General features: G+C 40.2%; 3 protein-coding genes across 4 annotated transcripts in view; 1 reads left to right on the forward strand and 2 right to left on the reverse strand.

Annotated features, from left to right (window-relative positions):
* LOC139544585 (uncharacterized) overlaps positions 1-19,445 on the reverse strand; it is a 40,642-nt gene that overhangs the window by 20,545 nt on the left and 652 nt on the right. The gene's annotated exons all lie outside the window — the stretch shown is intronic.
* Positions 169-9,772, reverse strand: purg (purine-rich element binding protein G). Its single transcript, XM_071351902.1, has one exon. The coding sequence runs from the start codon at positions 9,226-9,228 to the stop codon at positions 8,206-8,208; it is 1,023 nt and encodes a 340-aa protein (XP_071208003.1). The 5' UTR covers positions 9,229-9,772; the 3' UTR covers positions 169-8,205.
* Positions 19,142-19,445, forward strand: part of wrn (WRN RecQ like helicase) — a 40,023-nt gene continuing 39,719 nt past the window's right edge. The window contains exon 1 of one of the 2 annotated variants that reach the window (XM_071351890.1): positions 19,142-19,416. The gene's annotated coding sequence lies outside the window, so the exon portion shown is untranslated. The remainder of the gene's footprint in view (positions 19,417-19,445) is intronic. The other variant, XM_071351892.1, reaches the window with a different exon arrangement.

Below are 19,445 nucleotides of genomic sequence, written 5' to 3' on the forward strand. Positions count from 1 at the left end.
ACGACGCTGGGCCAATTGTGCGCCGCCCTATGCGACTGCCGATCAAGGCCGGTTGTGATACAGCCCAGGATCGAACCCGGGTCTGTAGTGACGCCTCTAGCACTGCGATGCAGTGCCTTAGACCGCAGCGCCACTCGGCATGGTGAAGTTATTAATAATGTCAACGAGGGGGGCCTCCCGGGTGGCGCAGTGGTCTAGAGCACTGCATCGCAGTGCTATGCTGCGCCACCAGAGTCTGGGTTCGCGCCCAGGCTCTGTCGCAGCCGGCCGCGACCGGGAGGTCCGTGGGGCGACGCACAATTGGCTTAGCGTCGTCCGGGTTAGGGAGGGTTTGGCCGGTAGGGATATCCTTGTCTCATCGCGCTCCAGCGACTCCTGTGGCGGGCCGGGCGCAGTGCGCGCTAACCGAGGGGGCGGGTGCACGGTGTTTCCTCCGACACATTGGTGCGGCTGGCTTCCGGGTTGGAGGCGCGCTGTGTTAAAGAAGCAGTGCGGCTAGGTTGGGTTGTGCTTCGGAGGACGCATGACTTTCGACCTTCGTCTCTCCCGAGCCCGTACGGGAGTTGTAGCGATGAGACAAGATAGTAATTACTAGCGATTGGATACCACAAAATTGGGGAGAAAAGGGGATAAAATTAAAAAAAAAAAATAAAAAAAAAAAAAAAATGTCAACGATTGCAGCGTCATCCAAAGAGCAGACAAAGACCAGACCATTGGTTGCTACGCAACGACTGACTGCTTCCGGCCCAGAATACCACCGTAGTCGTGCACTGAAGCTGGTACAAGGTGATTGAACAGCTCCCAACAGCAAAGATGTTCTGGCTGGTCTGGTCTGGTAGATAGTCTGGCTGGTTTTAGCTAGTAGATGGTTGAGCTGGTTTTAGCCCCTTACAGACAAAAACGCATTTCACGTGAAAAATCACATGATTTCATGTGAAGTTTTACATGATCACGTGTGTAGTTTTATGTTATCACATGTTGCTTTACATGTTGCCTCATGTTATCACATTAACTTCACATGAAAACATGTATTTTGGAACAGTTCACACGTGGCCAGGTGACATTCATGTGTTTTTTCTGGAAGGGGCTGGTCAATCAGCTACCATCTCTCAAAATCTACCTAGAGCTAGCCAAACTGGTTTAACTGGTCACCAGGTTGAGCTGGTCAAGCTGGATTTTCCAGCAGGGTACGTTTTAGGGACATGTATTCCAAAGTGGTACCAAACTTAAAATCGAGCACAGGAAACATACTTCACAACTGGATTAATCTGGTGAAAGTTTTATTGAACACTAAAATAAAAGGAATGATGGTTAATACAACTGTAAAACATCCACATGTTCATCTATACCCTTCAAAGCAATACATCTGTTGCCATGAGAACCTGCTTCATTTTCCAAGACCGCATCATAACCAATGATGTATATAAACCCTGGATTGTTGACGCTATGTATCGGCCATATTGACACTCCCCAGTAGGCGCTGTCCTCCATAGGAATGAATGGAATTCTACAATATTTCAATGTTTCAAGGACAAAATTGCATGTATTTAAGTATTTTGTTGTTGTAGTGGGGAGAGTAACATCAGTAATCTCAAAAAACTATACTTTTAGGAAAATACTATATATTTTTTTACTTTATGTTTAGCTCACATTCTATAATTTAAAAGTATGCATTAAGGTGTCTGTAATAGAATAAATGTGGCAAAAACTAATGTAGACATTAATAAATGAATAGCTTCCAATGGTGGGGGAGTACCAAGATGGCAGCACGGTGGCTTCAACATAACGCCCCTATCAGTCATGTAGTGTTTATATAAATCACTGATCATAACCCTTTGAAGACTGCATTCTCTTCAGCTTTACCCTCTCCGGACCCTGCTACATGTAAAAGCTATTCAAAGACAAACATTTGAATCATTAGCATAAAAAAAAAAAAAATATCATTAGATTGTCTATAGATCTTTTGGAGCATACTCACAGAGGCAGGGTAACTGTAAATAGGCATCACTGATCCGATCACTATTTCCTTTGGCTAAAGTATCTTGTCACCTTGGTACTAACTGCTTTGAAAGCGGTAGGAGATACAGGTCTCTGTCTCCCATCTGTCTAGCTGTAGGGATGTCTTTTGCTTATAGCAAACACAATTTGCTAAATTCTGTAGTAATGACAGACTCTCCCTGGGGCCAGTACAAATGACACTCTGGTGGCAAAGTGTTGGTAGTACATGTCCTAATTGATGACGAGGCTTCCACTGACAGTAGGCTATTTACAGTTGCACTTTACCATGTGTGTTCTGGGAAGACATCTTGTGAGTGCACAACATGTCGAACTTCAAGTTTTTTTAATCCTACTTTTGAAATGTCCTCTTTGCATGCATGTAGTTTGGTTTCATATGAGCACCTTTATATCTTATCATATAGCACCATTTTTTATAGTCAATTTTCCCCCCCTGTTTTCAGTTTAAGACCCAACTGTTGGCATGCATAAACTTTTTTTTTTAAACTTTTTTTTTCTCAGATAGGTTTTTTCTAAACGTTGCAATCTTTTACAAACATTACAAGGCAATAAATGGATATTCATACATGTAGAACATGAAGTATTACAGTACACAGGTTAAAGAAAGTTCTAGAATACTAAACAATTGCTTTCTTGTTTTGAGTCATATAATATTCTATAGGACACGCTAATGTTGTACATTACATTTATCCAAAGATACACTAAACATTTTTGCTTCACTATTTCATTTTTATATCATTACCATAGACAGTTATAGTTCGAAAAATCCCACTGCAGTAATGCCATGATAAACACAAAAGCCAAAAGAAACAAAATCGACAAAGCTTCTTCAATACCCAGACTTTTTCACAGCACGCTACCTACACAACAATAAATTAGAAACATATGTAAATACGCCATCACTTTTCCCAAGTGAAGCCGGGACTCTTTTTCTCTTCATTGTCACTACTGCAGTTAGGTGGTTAGTAGTGTTTTGTGGAGCTCAAGTGCTAAGTAGCCTATGCTTTTGAAATGATAATCTCCTAAACATGCTTGAACATCATTGGTGTTTTGTGCAATAGAAATCTGTTGCAATTAACATATCCTTCTTATTTCTTTCACAAGATTGACAGGTAATCTTTTCCATTTGTTCTAAAAACAAATAAAAATTATAATCCTAATCAAAACATTAGCACCAAATTGTAAAGAAGTTTTAAGGCTAAAAGGTTGTAAACCTTTTGTTTGGATGATAACAGTCCAAATTTAATTCATTCAAATGATTTCTAAGAGACTAACTCAGCCTTCAATGATGACCTTGCTTCTTCTTACAAAGACTTTTTGACCATTCAAACACCTGCCTAAGTCTAGTTGGATATCAGGCCGACATATGATCTAGTATGGCTTTCAGGCAAGCTACAAATACGGAATAGTCAATTAAATTCATTCTAACCGTGTCTTTCTTGGATAATACCGGTACGTCACTGTATTTTCTGTGGAGTCAATTGTGAAATACAACGTCCTTAATAGATTGCAAAAATAATAATAATAATAACTACAGAAAGCATTACATAATATACCAGACAAATATAATGGAATAAAACAGTATAATATATCTTTCATCTTTAGTTCCATAGAATTTATCATTGACTTAATTTCATATATTTTTGTTTGGTAGAATAACAAGGAAGAGGAAACCTGTGTGCACGTAATCTAAAGTGCTTGTTTGATCATGTTGGGTTGATAGTTCCACCCACGTGAAATGGTTCAGGGATATTTTTGCAGCAAGATCTGTAGCATTTGCAGTTATGTCAAAACAACATATTTTTTCTATAAGTGATTAGCTCCAAATGTACAACAATTGAGTACTTTGCATTGGAAATGATAACCTTTGCTGCATCCATAAGGAACTGTAAATTCATTTAATTTTCTTATCATCACGACACCACTACAACTTGGATCTAATCCTTAAACTTGACAATCAAACAAGACAAGTTACACTCAAAGAACGTTTGTCTTAACCATATGCCTACAGCAGTCAGAAAGGTATGGACATTTCATTTTGTATAATTTCACAAGAAAACAGAGAAAGCTCAAGTATATTTACTAAATTGTGAGAACTTTGAGAATTGAAGGTAGATATCAACCCCATTGGACATTGCTAGCTGCCCTTACTTTAACTACAACCCAATCCAAGTAGACAAAACAATGCCATTACACTGTAAGACCTTATTTAAAAAGGGTCACGGTGGGTTCAGGTAAAACAAGACTAGGAGCAGAAGGGCGGGCTAATAACTTCATGGCCACTATCTGGGTCAGTTTATCTTTAAATGCAGCTTTATTTAGATTAAAATAGGCGATATCAACATCTAGCAGAAGATTAGCCTTATGGTGCGGTAATTTAAGTGCATGATTGTCACGTCAAAGTTAAACCAATGCATGGATCATGTGGTCCCTCCATGTAAATTAAGTAATAAACAGCAGAGGGAAGTGGTGCTTTTTAAAAAAAAATTGTTTTAAGTGCTTTCTTAGGGAGGCTTGTGTTTTAAAGAGCAAATAAGCTGTGCATCCCCACTCATATTCTCTCTCTCCATCTCCAAGAGAGGAAAAAAGCCATTGTTTATAGCCTATGCCAAATTTTCTCTTACTTTGCCCCAAAGATACTGTGATCAGCCTTATAATCTCAAACACAACATCACGGGGCATCTGCACTCTAAAATGTTGATATAAATTAAAGCATATGGGAACAAATGTAATATATTCCACATTTTGATTAAGTATGAGAATCGAAACGAATGTTGTAGGAACGTTGTGCTTCGAATTATTTTTCTATAATGAGTTGTAAAACTTTTAATGTTGGAATAGGTGAATGCAATTATTCAAGTGGAATTTCCATACCACACATTAGATAACCAAAAAAACTATGAATAACCAGACTATCCTTGCGCTTTTCATGCACTATGGTTCGGATTGCTACCACTAAGAATTAAAAATAAATACTGGTCTTTAAGATATCAAAAATCATAATATTAAAGTTTTGTTTTAGAGACAAAGATTTTTAACCTTGTCTTTTTTTTGTTATTGACCTATCCTTTTTTCATAATATACAAAGTACCTCTTTCCTTGAGATTCAAGATTCAGTCAACTGCATTCATTTGAAACCACAATATGCCTTAATTAACACAGACTGTGGAAACCTATGTGACAGTAGCATGATGCATTCTGACTTTTCTATTAGGTTGTTCTCTCCAATGGATCTTCCATGCGGGACAAAATGTACAGAAAATTACATTTGTCCATTTAAGCTCTGCAGAAGAACCACAGTTTTATAGACTCTGTGCAAGGGGGCATAGTTGCTAGGGAGTTGCAGCCAAAAGGAAAACAATGAAGAAATATGAACGCCTATTTCATACATCCTTTATCACCAGATGCAAGGGAAACGTAAAATAGGAGTTTCAGCACAGAATGTTGGTTACAACTAGTACAAACAATTGTTAAGCCCTTACTAGTACTGCAAGATCATTTGTCTAGCAGGCATGTGAAGAGGTGTTCAGACCAATGAGGTGTATCCTATGTGGATTAGCTAGGTCATCAGCATATGATATTTCATATCACTGACCATATCAGCCCCATCACCATATCTGGCATTAAGTCTATGGAGCGGTTTCGTGGACACAGACCCTAAATGATGAAAATTATTAATGGATTAAAAAAAATATTTAAAAAAAATCGATACAGTTACATATCGCAATATTATTTTTTGACAATATTATAGATATTTTTTGCTACTGTAGATAGCATTAGCTAGCGCTAGTTGGCTGTACCTGCGCCAAAACTCTGGTATCTTTCCTCCTATAGCTTGTTCTCCATCTTCTTAAATACTGAGCCAACCTGTTTTCAGCCATTTTATTACCCTGACTGATCAAAACTTGTTTACTCATGACACTCTCTTGTCTCTCTGCAGCAGACATATGGTGAGCAATACATTTGGAACATCAAATCGCAATATCGAATCGCAATACATATAGAATCGTGAGAATCGCAATACATATCGTATCGGCACCTAAGTATTGTGATAATATCGTGAGGTCCCTGGCAATTCCCAGACCTAGTAAAAAATGTTATAGTAAAAGCTCCAGAGGTCTAAAATGTGGCAACAATTTAGATGTGGAGGAAGACAGAATATCACCTGTCATTTAAAGATCTCCGAGGTACCTGTGACAAGGGCTAAACTGTCTGCTGCCTAACCAGCCTCTACGTGTGTAGAGACTCTTTATAAACTGGGTGGTTCGAGCCCTGAATGCTGATTGGCTGACAGCCATGGTATATCAGACCGTATACTACGGGTATGACAGAACATTTATTTTTACTGCTCTAATTAAGTTGGTGACCAGTTTATAATAGCAATATGGCACCTCGGGGTTTTGTTGTATATAGCCAATATACCACGGCTAAGGGCTGTGCCCAGGCACTCCGCGATCCGTCGTGCTTAAGAACAGCCCTTAGCCATGGTATATTGGCCATATACCACACACCCTCGTGCCTTATTGCTTAATTAACACATAGGCAACAAAGCCTATATCATTAAAGATGATCTGTGTTAGGAGCTTTTCTCAGCATGACTTGACACTAAACATATTGTATAGCAGATCATCAAAAAATCCAAGTGATTTGGTTTTCACTTAAAATTAATTTGTTAATATGTTAATAAATGACACAGTCAAATGCATTAAATAACTTTTAAAATACACAATGTGATAATGACAATTTTGTGGGGACACAGACTAAGTTGCACCTGTTAGTAGTAAGGGTATCTGGGGTGTATTGATAGCTGCATGGGCTGGATCTCAATGTTTCAAGTATCATTGCAAGATTTGTGAAGGCATCAGAATCTTTACTGAAATTCTGGAACATGAGCAGTTTTAAGGCTACACCAAGACTCTGTTCCAAATGACACCGTTTTCCCCTTTATAGTGCACTACTTTTGACCAGATCCCTATGGGCCCTGGTCAAAAGTAGGGCACTATACAGGGAATAGGATGCCATTTGGGATGCATCCCAAAAACATGGAATGAACCTCTACTGTGCTTGGTGGTGCGATAAAAAGTAGATTGCATGAATAATAGCCTATCTTTCTGTCAAAGCTGTGTGTGAATGTATATGAGATGATGTGACACTACCGTTATAACTAAGAAATTACAGCATCACTGCTGATCAACAGTTTCTTGATTGACATCTCCCACTTTGTATATCATATCTAAGCCCATGAATCATATCTTTCATATAGGCATTAGATGGTTATTTTGCAGACAGACATTGTTTAAAGATACATATTCTCATAGTAGTGTAGCATGGGTACCAGTCTGTTTGAGTTATCATTCCACTCTTTGCTATGTCATGTCATGTTTGGCATGACACGGAGTACAAGGAGTGGAATGTTAGCAAAACAGGCTCTGGAGTTCAGGCTAGTGCTAGTGTGCATTTCTATCAAATACTATTATTATTATTATTATTATTTGGTTAGTGCCCAAACCATACGGATAACAATACCCAAAATCCTTCATCCTTGTTTATTCTATACTAAGATTAAATCCTCAAATCATTAAATACTAACTGCACAGAGCAAATGATTGTTGATGTTTTAACAACAATATCATGTCTAGTCTTCAGCAGTAAAATCTTACAATACACCCCACTGCCAATGCTGGTGGAATACCGGAAGTTGTACACTATCATGTCTCACCCTGAGGTATATGGGGCTCACCTTTTTTTCTTCTTCACTCAAACAAGCACATGCGCACACGCACGTACATTCACACACACACACACACACACACACACACACACACACACACTGCAATTCTTTAAATGGACAGTCGACCACAACGAAACATTTTTCTACGCTTCATATAAATGACCTAGCTATATCATCATCTAGCATTTTGTATATCAGTTTTCATTGTGCAAGAATAGGCAACCCGTCCTCCTGCACCGATTTCAAAACGGATGCCATAATCTAAATATACGAATGAAACACAATAACCATGAAAAAATGTAAAAGTGCTAGTTGACAATAGTCATACAGTACAGTATTATAGAGGTACATTGAGAATACTTTTTCTTATAAACTAGGATATTGTCACGTTTACCTTTTCCCTTTTCCGTTTTAACCCACCATCACTAGAAACCTCTAACAACCATAGCATGCCATTGTCAATCCTCTTGGTCTTCACCGTCCTCGCGAGTCTCTGTCCTCTTCTCGTGACAGGTGAAAATTCGCCGCATTTCCCCCTCATACCTGATGAAATTCTCTCCAAATCTGGCCCAGGCTTTCATGGGGACTGTTATGGTGTTCCTGTATGGCTGTCGTACCTCGCTAATCTTCAAAAAGACACCGTACCGGTTGGAACCAACGTCGAAATAAAACCTCTTATTGTCCACTCGAAAGGATTCTGCCTCGGGAAGCTCGGGGGATTCTTCGTGGTTCCTATTGCCTCTTCCACGCTCATCCGTGGCATCACCATCGCCGTAGTCTTCAATAAGCTGCGACAGTGCATCTCTGAATTCGATTAGCCCTTGAGCCGGCAACACTATGGTCTGCTCGATGCCCTGGCCGTAGTAACCCATGGTGCCATGTCCTCTGCTGACAGTCTGTCTGATGCGGAGGAACCTGCCTCGCTGGTTCTCTTTCAGGTCCAGATAGTACTTTCTATTGTCTCTCTCAATGAATTCACTCTTCAGGACGCGATGAGTATGCTCCTCCGACACCGCAGAGCCGGTGGGAGATACTGATGCTGCGTGGTGGTGATCTTGCTGTCTTCTGCGGGAATCTTGGGGGCGGCCCTGGCCATTGCTCTGCACTTCTGGCCGTGGTACCAGGCCACCTCGCAACCCAATGTGAGCGTAATAATCAATGAAGTCACCCAGGCAATATCGTAGATCGGGTGCCATTGACATGGACAGCGTTAATTTGCTCTTCCTGATGTTATCATGGCGGCCTCTTCCAATCCAAACCTCTGCAATTTTTAGGAATCTGCCCCGTGCACTTTGTTTTACGTCCAAATAAAACCGTTTCTTCTGGATATCGACACGTTTAGAGGCAAGCTCCTGAATGTCTATGCCCTGCTGCTGTGTGCCAGGGTGAACATACTGTTGAGGATATGCGCCTCTCGTCATAGAATCTGATGTAATCCTTCCTCTGCCTCTTTCCATCCCTCTTGAACATGTATCAGCCATAATTATTTCGTTTCCACCACAGTTAGCACACGAACATTTGCTTATCCATTAATAGCCAACATGCTGTCTTTCAGGTAACGTTAAGCATATTAATTTAGCTAGCTAGCCTGCCAGCTTGTGGCTATAGTAGCCTAACACGTTTGAAAAATGCCTCGAATGACGTAAAAATGGCAGATACTAGGCAGGAATCGTCAGCAGATCGAGTTTCTGTGTCCTGATTAAAGGTCAAGCGTAACGTTTGGTGCCATTTCCATCGTAAACCTTGGCAAGCCGGGTTACCTAGCTACCCCTTTCCCTGCATCTGACACTTCTCCCCCGTCTACTAAGAGGCTATGAAAGCTGCTAGCCTACTGAAATGAAAGGAGAAATCGTCCAATCCAGGGTCTCTTGCTTCGGTAGCTGCGGCTTGATGAGCCCAATGAACCCACCCACCAAGCACGGACCAACACCAACGTCTTTTGGACGTCTTTTTTTGGTCCTGTCCGGATCAGCCATTTTTTTTTCTTTTTTTGGTGAGGTCAGGACCGGCCTTGATTTCAACGTCCGGACCACATTTGGCACAAACCTAGACGTTTATAATTGGTTCAGATTTGGTCCAGTCAATAAAGAAAAGTAGAGTATAGTACAGTATAATGTACTGTATTGTACCCTACTTTACGCTAACGTACTCTACTGAACTAAACTGTACTGTACTCTACTGAATAAAACTCTACTGTCCTGTACCATTCTCTACTGTGCTGAACTGTGGCATACTGTACTGTGCTGTTCAAACTTGTGAAACAGCCTAGACATCTATGATTAGTTCAGATTTGGTCTGGTCCTGACTGATCAAATTTGAACTTGTTTGGGGGCGGAGCTCATTAGAATAATACCAAGCATGTTTTGCAAGTGATTATTTTTACATTTACATTTTGGTAATTCAGTAGACACTCTTATTTTCAACATCTGTAAATTATGTCTTTTCAACTTTCATTCAGAACCGAAAATTAACCTAATTTCAACATCCGGAAAATACATATTTTCCAATCAAATCAAATGTTATTTGTCACATGCGCTGAATACAACAGGTGTAGACTTTACAGTGAAATACTTACTTACGAGCCATTTCCCAACAATGCAGAATTAAAAAGTATGAAACATTTGCTAAATAAAAAAAGGAAATAGTAACACAATAAAATAACAATAACTAGGCTATATACAAGAAGTACCGGCACCGACTCAATGTGCAGGGGTACGAGGTGAGGAAATAGTAACACAATAAAATTACAATAACAAGGCTATATACAAGGACTACCGCTACCGAGTCAATGTGCAGGGGTACGAGGTAGTTGAGGTAATTTACATAATATGTACAGTGCATGTTGGTAGGGGTAAAAGTGACTAGAAAATCAGGGTAGATCATAAACAGTAGCAGCAGCATATGTGAAAGTGTGTCTATGTGTGAGTGTGTGTGTTGCGTCAATATGCATGTCCCGTGTGGCTCAGTTGGTAGAGCATGGCGCTTGCAACGCCAGGGTTGTGGGTTCATTCCCCACGGGGGGAGCAGGATGAATATGTATGAACTTTCCAATTTGTAAGTCGCTCTGGATAAGAGCGTCTGCTAAATGACTTAAATGTAATGTAAAATGTGTGTGTGTTGGAGTGTCAGTGTAGTATGTGTAAATGTGTGGGTAGAGTCCAGTGAGTGTGCATAGAGCCAATGGAAGAGTCCGTGCAATATATATATATATACATACATACACTACCATTCAAAAGTTTTGGGTCACTTAGAAATGTCCTTGTTTTTGAAAGAAAAGCACATTTTTATGTCCATTAAAATAACATCAAATTGATCAGAAATACAGTGTAGCTGGAAACGGCTGATTTTTAATGGAATATCTACATAGGCGCACAGAGGCCCATTATCAGCAACCAACACTCCTGTGTTCCAATGGCACGTTGTGTTAACTAATCCAAGTTTAGCATTTTAAAAGGCTAATTGATCATTAGAAAACCCTTTTGCAATTATGTTAGCACAGCTGAAAACTGTTGTGCTAATTAAAGAAGCAATAAAACTGTCCAGCTTCATTAAATAGTACCCGCAAAACACCAGTCTCAATGTCAACAGTGAAGAGGCGACTCCGGGATGCTGGCCTTCTAGGGATAGTGGTCTTATATATATATATATATACAGTAAAAATCAAATACAATTTTATTGTTCACATACACATGGTTAGCAGATGTTAATGCGAGTGTAGCGAAATTATTGTGCGTCTAGTTCCGACAGTGCAGTAGTATCTAACAAAAAGTACCAGTCAAAAGTATGGACACACCTACTCATTCCAGGGTTTTTCTTTATTTTTAAAAATGTTCTACATTGTAGAGTAATAGTGAATACATCAAAACTATGAAATAACACATATGGAATCATGTAGTAACCAAAAAAAAGTGTTAAACAAGTCAAAATATATTTTAGATTCTTCAAAGTAGCCACCATTTGCTTTGATGAAAGCGTTGCACGCTCTTTGCATTCTGTCAACCAGCTCACCTGGAAAGCTTTTCCAACAGTCTTGAAGCAGTTCCCGGCATATGCTGAGCACTTGTTGGCTGCTTTTCCTTCACTCTGCAGTCCAACTCATCCCAAACCTTCAGGAAACAGCAGAGGGAGCATCAAGCATCATCAAGGACAACAATCCCCCGAGCCACTGCCTGTTCACCCCGCTATCATCCAGAAAGCGAGGTCAGTACAGATGCATCAAAGCTGGGACCGAGAGACTGAAAAACAGCTTCTATCTCAAGGCCATCAGACTGTTAAAGAGCCATCACTAGCACAGAGGCTGCTGCCCTATATACATAGACTTGAAATCACTGGCCACTTTAATAATGGAACACTAGTCACTTTAATAATGTCGCCATATTTTGCATTCCTCATATGCATATACTGAATTCTATCCTATTCTACTTTGTCTTAGTCTATGCCGCTCTGACATTGCTCATCCAAATATTTATAGTCTTAATTCTATTCCTTTACTTTAGATTGTGTGTATTGTTAAATATTACTTGTTAGATATTATTGCACTGTTGGAGCTAGAAACACAAGCATTTTGCTACACCAGCAATAACATCTGCTAAACACGTGTATTTGATTGATTGAAAACATCTCAATTGGGTTGACGTCGGGTGATTGTGGAGGCCAGGTCATCTCTTGCGGCACTCCATCACTCTCCTTCTTTGTCAAATAGCCCTTACGCAGCCTGGAGGTGTGTTGGGTCATTGTACTTTTGAAAAACAAATGATAGTGGGACTAAGTGCAAACCAGATGGGATGGCGTATCGCTGCAGAATGCTGTGGTAGCCATGCTGGTTAAGGGCGCCTTGAATTCTAAATAAATCACTGACAGTGTCACCAGCAAAGCACCCCCACACCTTCCCACCTCCTCCTCCATGCTTCACAGTGGGAACCACACATGCGTTCACCTACTCTACATCTCACAAAGACACGGCGGTTGGAATAAAAAAATTATTTGCGGCAATTCAACCATGAAGGCCTGATTCACGCAGACTCCTCTGAACAGTTGATGTTGAGATGTGTCTGTTACTTGAACTCTGTGAAGCATTAATTTGACCTGCAATTTCTGAGGCTGGTAACTCTAATGAACTTATCCTCTGCAGAAGAAGTATCTCTGGGTCTTCCTTTCCTGTGGAGGTCCTCATGAGAGCCAGTTTCATCATAGCGCTTGATGTTTTTTGCAACCCACTTGAAGAAATGTTAAAAGTTCTTGACTGATTGACTGACCTTCATATCTTAAAGTAATGATGGACTGTCATTTCACTTTGCTTATTTGAACTGTTCTTGCCATAATATGGACTTGGTCTTTTACCGAATAGGGCTATCTCTGTATACAACCCCTACCTTGTCAAAACACTATTTCATAGTTTTGATGTATTCACTATTATTATACAATGTAGAAAATAGTAAAAATAAAGAAAAACCCTGGAATGAGTAGGTGTGTCCAAACTTTTGACTGGTACTGTACTGTATATATATTTTTAAAAAGGGGTCAATGCAAATAATCCATTAGCCATTTGATTAAATGTAAGATTTATGGCTTGGGGGTAGAAGCTGTTCAGGAGCCTATTGGTCCCGCTTGCAGTGCGGTAGCAGAGAGAACAGTATATGACTTGGGTGGCTGGAGTCTTTGACACCACCTGGTATAGAGGTTCTAGATGGCAGGGACCTCGGTCCCAGTGATGTACTGGGCCACACACACTTCCCTCTGTAGCTCCTTACGGTCAGATTCCAAGCCGTTGCCATGCCAAGCGGTGATGCAGCCAGTCAAGATGCTCTCAATGGTGCAGCTGTAGAACTTGTGCTCCTTTCATTCAGAACCTAAAATGAACCTAACTTCAACGTCTGGAAAATACGTATTTTAGACGTTATTTTGCTTACTGGGCATCCAACTCTCCCTTCCTCTCCAGCAGCAAAATCCCACAGATAAAGAGACAGACAACCTAGTTTGAGATGAACAATTTTATTTGACACAGCAAGTGAATTTACTGCAAATAACTGCCTTTATTAAGTATGATAGAATAGCTGCAATAACGTTAGCCGTCACCATCGATATAGATGCTGCAACATTTAAAGGCCTACCAATTTTTTTTTACGTGAATGACGGACAAACATGATAATTGATTGAGAAAATATCGTAATGGCTACCGGAATAAAGTGATGTTTTAGCGCGTTATATGCAAATGTTCCATCCAGTTTTTCCCCGCAACTTAAAAAAATTACATTCTGAATTCAACAACGCAACTGGTTTCGAACAGATGATAAAATAGGTAAGAGATAATCAACGAGGGTCTATGTGTTCTATGGAAAATGCGCGTCATGGAACACACCATCCATAGAGTTGCATTAGTTTCTAGCGAACGCATAGAGCCCCGGGTTGATTATTTATACCATGGCTATAATTTAACATATTTGCCGCCTGAAATGCGTTGATTTGCTGGTAGAAATGTGTTCTGCATCCACTGAAGTAGCTAGCACGTTTACTAGATAGCTACAGTAGTTGCCTTGGTAACCAAACAAACAGACTTGCTAGTTTATCTAACAAAACAATCAGTACTAACTTGCCATTATGACAAATCGAATTCATTTTATATTTACAGTAATTTACCAGACTTACAGTAGTGAGTGAATACAGTACCAGTCAAAAGTTTGGACACACCTACTCATTCAAGGGTTTTTCTTTATTTTACTGTTTTCTACATTGTAGAATAAAACATATGGAATCATGTAGTAACCAAAAAAATTGTTAAACAGGTGATTGTGATAGAATAGCTGATTGTGTTAAACAGGTGATTGTGGAGGCCAGGTCATCTGATACAGCACTCCAACACTTTTGGAAAAACAAATGATAGTGGAACTAAGCGCAAACCAGATGGGATGGCGTATCACTGCAGAATGCTGTGGTAGCCATGCTGGTTAAGTGCGCCTTGAATTCTAAATAAATAACTGACAGTGTCACCAGCAAAGCACCCCCTACACCATAACACCTCCTCCTCCATGCTTCACGGTGGGAACCACACATGCGGAGATCATCCGTTCACCTACTTTGCGTCTGGAACTAAAATGACAGATTTCCACCGGTCTAATGTCCATTGCTCGTGTTTCTTGGGCCAAGCAAGTGTCTTCTTATTGGTGTCATTTAATGGGTCGGCAGGTAGCCTAGAGGTTAGTTACCGAAAGGTTGCTGGATCGAATCCCCGAGCTGACAACGTAAAAATCTGTCGTTCTGCTCCTGAACAAGGCAGTTAACCCACTGTTTCCCGGTAGGCCGTCATTGTAAATAAGAGTTTGTACTGACTTGCCTAAAGTTAATACAAAAAATAAAAATAAAAATTGGTACACACACTTCACCAGTGTTCTCCACTATATATAATACATATGTTTTTGTTTATTTGATTTATTGCTCAAATAAAGGTTCAATAAAATAAGTAATAAACGTGCGTTCTTACCTATTTAAAAAAAATATATTCTGACTGACTTCAAAGAGACCACATTCAAGTCCTCCATCCCCCACTTAGTCTGACTGCTGCTCTCTCTGGCTCCACAACAAACCCCCGCCCAGCCATCTAGAGGTGTGAATACCCAGCCAGGCTACAAGAAGAGGATGGTAAGTGCTTTACAGCAAAAAGAGACTTGGGACCAGCAGCACAATCTTGTGTAGAGGGTGTTCTAAATACTGTCATTGTAAATAGTTTGTACATTTATTTATTTATCTATATATATTTATTTTTTTACTTTGTGTGTGGTTTGTGGTGTGTTCACTTAAGACATTAGATCAGTGTTGGCTGCTAACTTGGCCCTTGTCTTAAATATTTCACTTCGGTGTTTGGAGACATTGGATCAGCATTCTTGTCGCATCTCCTGTTAGTACATTTTATGTAGGGATGCTAATGATCCATCATGTATGAAATTCCTGGGAGTGTGTAAACTTGTATTTTTTATTAGCATAACATTTTAATATGTTTTCTATAGTTATGTTCTTGAAAATGTATCAATTTACCAATTCGGCCACTTGGAGGCCACTTGGGTACATTTGGGCAAATCGTGAAGAACACCTGGGTGACTTCATACTAAATGCTGGAGACTCAGATCTCTCTCACTAGCTTTAAGCACCAGCTGCCAGAGCAGCTCACAGATCAATGCACCTGTACATAGCCCATCTGTAAATAGCCCATCCAACTACCTCATCCCCATACTGTATTTATTTATTTATTTATCTTGCTCCTTTGCACCCCAGTATCTCTACTTGCACATTCATCTTCTGCACATCTACCATTCCAGTGTTTAATTGCTATATTGTAATTACTTCGCCACCACAGCCTATTTATTGCCTTACCGCCCTTATCCTACCTCATTTGCACATACTGTATATATACTTTGTCTACTATATGTTTGTTTATTCCATGTGTAACTCTGTTGTTGTATGTGTCGAACTGCTTTGCTTTATCTTGGCCAGGTCGCAGTTGCAAATGAGAACTTGTTCTCAACTAGCCTACCTGGTTAAATAAAGGTGAAATAAAAAAATAAAAAATGTAATGTAGCTTGCTCATTCTTGAAGTTATCAGATGCAACTTTCCACATACACTGTTGCCCTCTTGTGGACACCATGTAAACAGCTTCCTAGCTGAACGTGTGACCTTTCTCTTGCATTTCAAAGATGAAGGTACAACAAAGAAAAAGTAGTTTTTTTCTTTATATTTTCTTTTACCAGATCTAATCTACAATGTAGAAAATAGTAAAATAAAGAAAAGCCCTGGAATGAGTAGGTGTGTCCAAACATTTGACTGGCACTGTATATTTTCCTATTTGTTTGTAATGGTCCCTGTGGGAATCAAACCAAGGGCCATGCGCTACCAACTGAGCCACATGGAACCACATAATTCAACAATGCCAATAATATTTTCAATTCGACTTCTGCTTTCAATAGCAGCACAAACATAGAACATGTAAGAATGAACTATAGCCATTGAATTCTACCATGCAAATGTACCGTATATTATAGTGAAATAATACATACTCTAGAATTTCCTTCAAGCCAATCAGAAACAAGTATTCATCAATACCATGGTATAATTAAGCAATAAGGCATGAGGGGGTGTGGTATATGGCCAATATACCATGGCTAAGGGCTGTTCTTAGTCAAATCAAATCAAATTTAATTTGTCACATGCGGTAAATTCAACAGGTGTAAACCTTACAGTGAAATGCTTAGTTACAAGCCCTTAACCAACAATGCAGTTTTAAGAAAATACCCCCCAAAAAGTCAGAGATAAGAATAACAAATAATTAAAGAGCAGCAGTAAATAACAATAGTGGGGCTATATACAGGGGGTACCGGTACAGAGTCAATGTGCGGGGGCACCGGTGTCGAGGTAATTGAGGTAATATGTAGTTATTAAAGTGACTATGCATAGATAATAACAGAGAGTAGCAGCAGCATAGAAGGGGGGGGGCAATGCAAATAGTTTGGGTAGCCATTTGATTAGCTGTTCAGGAGTCTTGTGGCTTTGTGGAAGAAGCTGTTTAGAAGCCTCTTGGACTTAGACTTGGCGCTCCGGTACCGCTTGCCATGCGGTAGCAGAGAGAACAGTCTATGACTAGGATAGCTGGAGTCTTTGACAATTTTTAGGGCCTTCCTCTGACACCGCCTGGTATAGAGGTCCTAGATGGCAGGCAGCTTGGCCCCGGTGATGTACTGAGCCATGCGCACTACCCTCTGTGGTGCTTTGCGGTCAGAGGCCGAGCAGTTGCCATACCAGGCAGTGATGCAACCCGTCAGGATGCTCTCGATGGTGCAGCTGTAAAACCTTTTGAGGATCTGAGGACCCATGCCAAATCTTTTCAGTCTCCTGAGGGGGAATGGGTTTTGTCGTACCCTTTTTACGACTGTCTTGGTGTGCTTGGACCATGTTAGTTTGTTGTTGATGTGGACGCGGCCAGAGACGCCGGTGTTTGGAGGATATATTGGCACAGGTGTTGTTAGGCCCGAGACGAAGTCGAGGTCCGGCAAACCGTGCCAATATATCCTCCAAACACCGGCTTCGATGGCATTATCACTTTTATACAATGGGTTACCAACATATTCAAATATTAGTTGAAACGTTATTTTGATGAATTTATTCATACTATTTCATCCTTCAACAAGATATAGTCCCGACACAAATCTAGTGTTGCTACCCAAGCCGGGTGGTCGTTCGTTCTATCAGTTCGGTTGCTAGAGACGCGACCCAGTTGTTCAGTCTTTTTGGTCTGCATCTGTGTACGCAACCCATTCTTTCTTGCTCAGGAGAAGAATGACAGATTTTTACCTTGTCAGCTCTAGGATTCAATCCAGCAACCTTTTGGCTACTGGCCCAATGCTCCTACCCGCCAAGCTACCTGCCGCCCCACGGCTAAGGGCTGTATCCAGGCACTCTGTGTTGCTTCGTGCATATGAACAGCCCTTAGTCATGGTATTGGCCATATACCACACCCCCTCAGGCCTTATTGCTTAAATAACTCCAGGAGTGATTGTATGCTATAATTGAGAAATAAGGCCAGAGGTTGTGTGGTATATGGCCAATATACCACGGCTAAGGGCTTATGCACGACGGAACGCAGAGGCCATATACCACAAACCCCCGAGGTGCCTTATCGCTATTATAAACTGGTTACCAACGGTCTGTTATAAACTGGGTGGTTTGAGCCCTAAATGCTGATTGGCTGACAGCCGTGGTATATCAGACCGTATACCACTGGTAAGACAAAACATTTATTTGAGCTGCTCTAATTACGTTGGTAGCCAGTTTATAATAGCAATAAGGCACCTCGGGGGTTTGTGGTATATGGTCAATATACCTCCGCGTTACGTCATGCCTAAGAACAGCCCTTAGCCGTGGTATATTGGCCATATACCACACCCCCTCGTGCATTATTGTTTAATTATAAACTGGGTGGTTCGAACCCTGAATGCTGAAAAGATGAAAGCCGTGGTATATTTAAGCAATAAGGTCCGAGGGGGTGTGGTATATTGGCAATATACCACAAACCCCTGACATGCCTTATTGCTATTATAAACTGGCTACTAATGTAATTAGAGTAGTTAAAATAAATGTTCTGTCATACCCATGGTATATGGTCTGATATACCACGGCTGTCAGCCAATCAGCATTCAGGGCTCAAACCACCCAGTTTATAATTTGTAATAATAACGAAATGGATGTTGTCTTAATAACATACATCCTTAAAATAAACCATTAAATAATTATTTATTCATCAGGTTAGATATTTTTTTTAACCGAAAGCCGGGAACTGTTTAATGATTAAAACGCTCAGAAAAAGGGTTATGATATGATGACTGAGCTTTTGTTTCACAAGTGCAGCTAATGTAGGATCATATTATTATTATTCCTCAGCGACTGTAACCAAAATTGTAATACAAATAGGTGCTGTAATGTTACGTAGATGCAACTCATCTTCCAAAACAGTACGTGGCAGCAACTCTCGAGTATATTGAATAAAAAAATGACTACAAATCAAAAAGAAGAAGAAGAATACGGCGGGAGATGTTAGCATGTTTGGCAGATAACGTTAACTACGCGTTAGATACTAGCTAGCCAAGAATATACGTGAACCATTTCTGGAGTTAGCTAACCACCGTGAGTGAGTATGGAAACACATGAAAGTAGACA

This window comes from Salvelinus alpinus, chromosome 18 (genome assembly GCF_045679555.1).
Source record: "Salvelinus alpinus chromosome 18, SLU_Salpinus.1, whole genome shotgun sequence".
Taxonomy (NCBI): domain Eukaryota; kingdom Metazoa; phylum Chordata; class Actinopteri; order Salmoniformes; family Salmonidae; genus Salvelinus; species Salvelinus alpinus.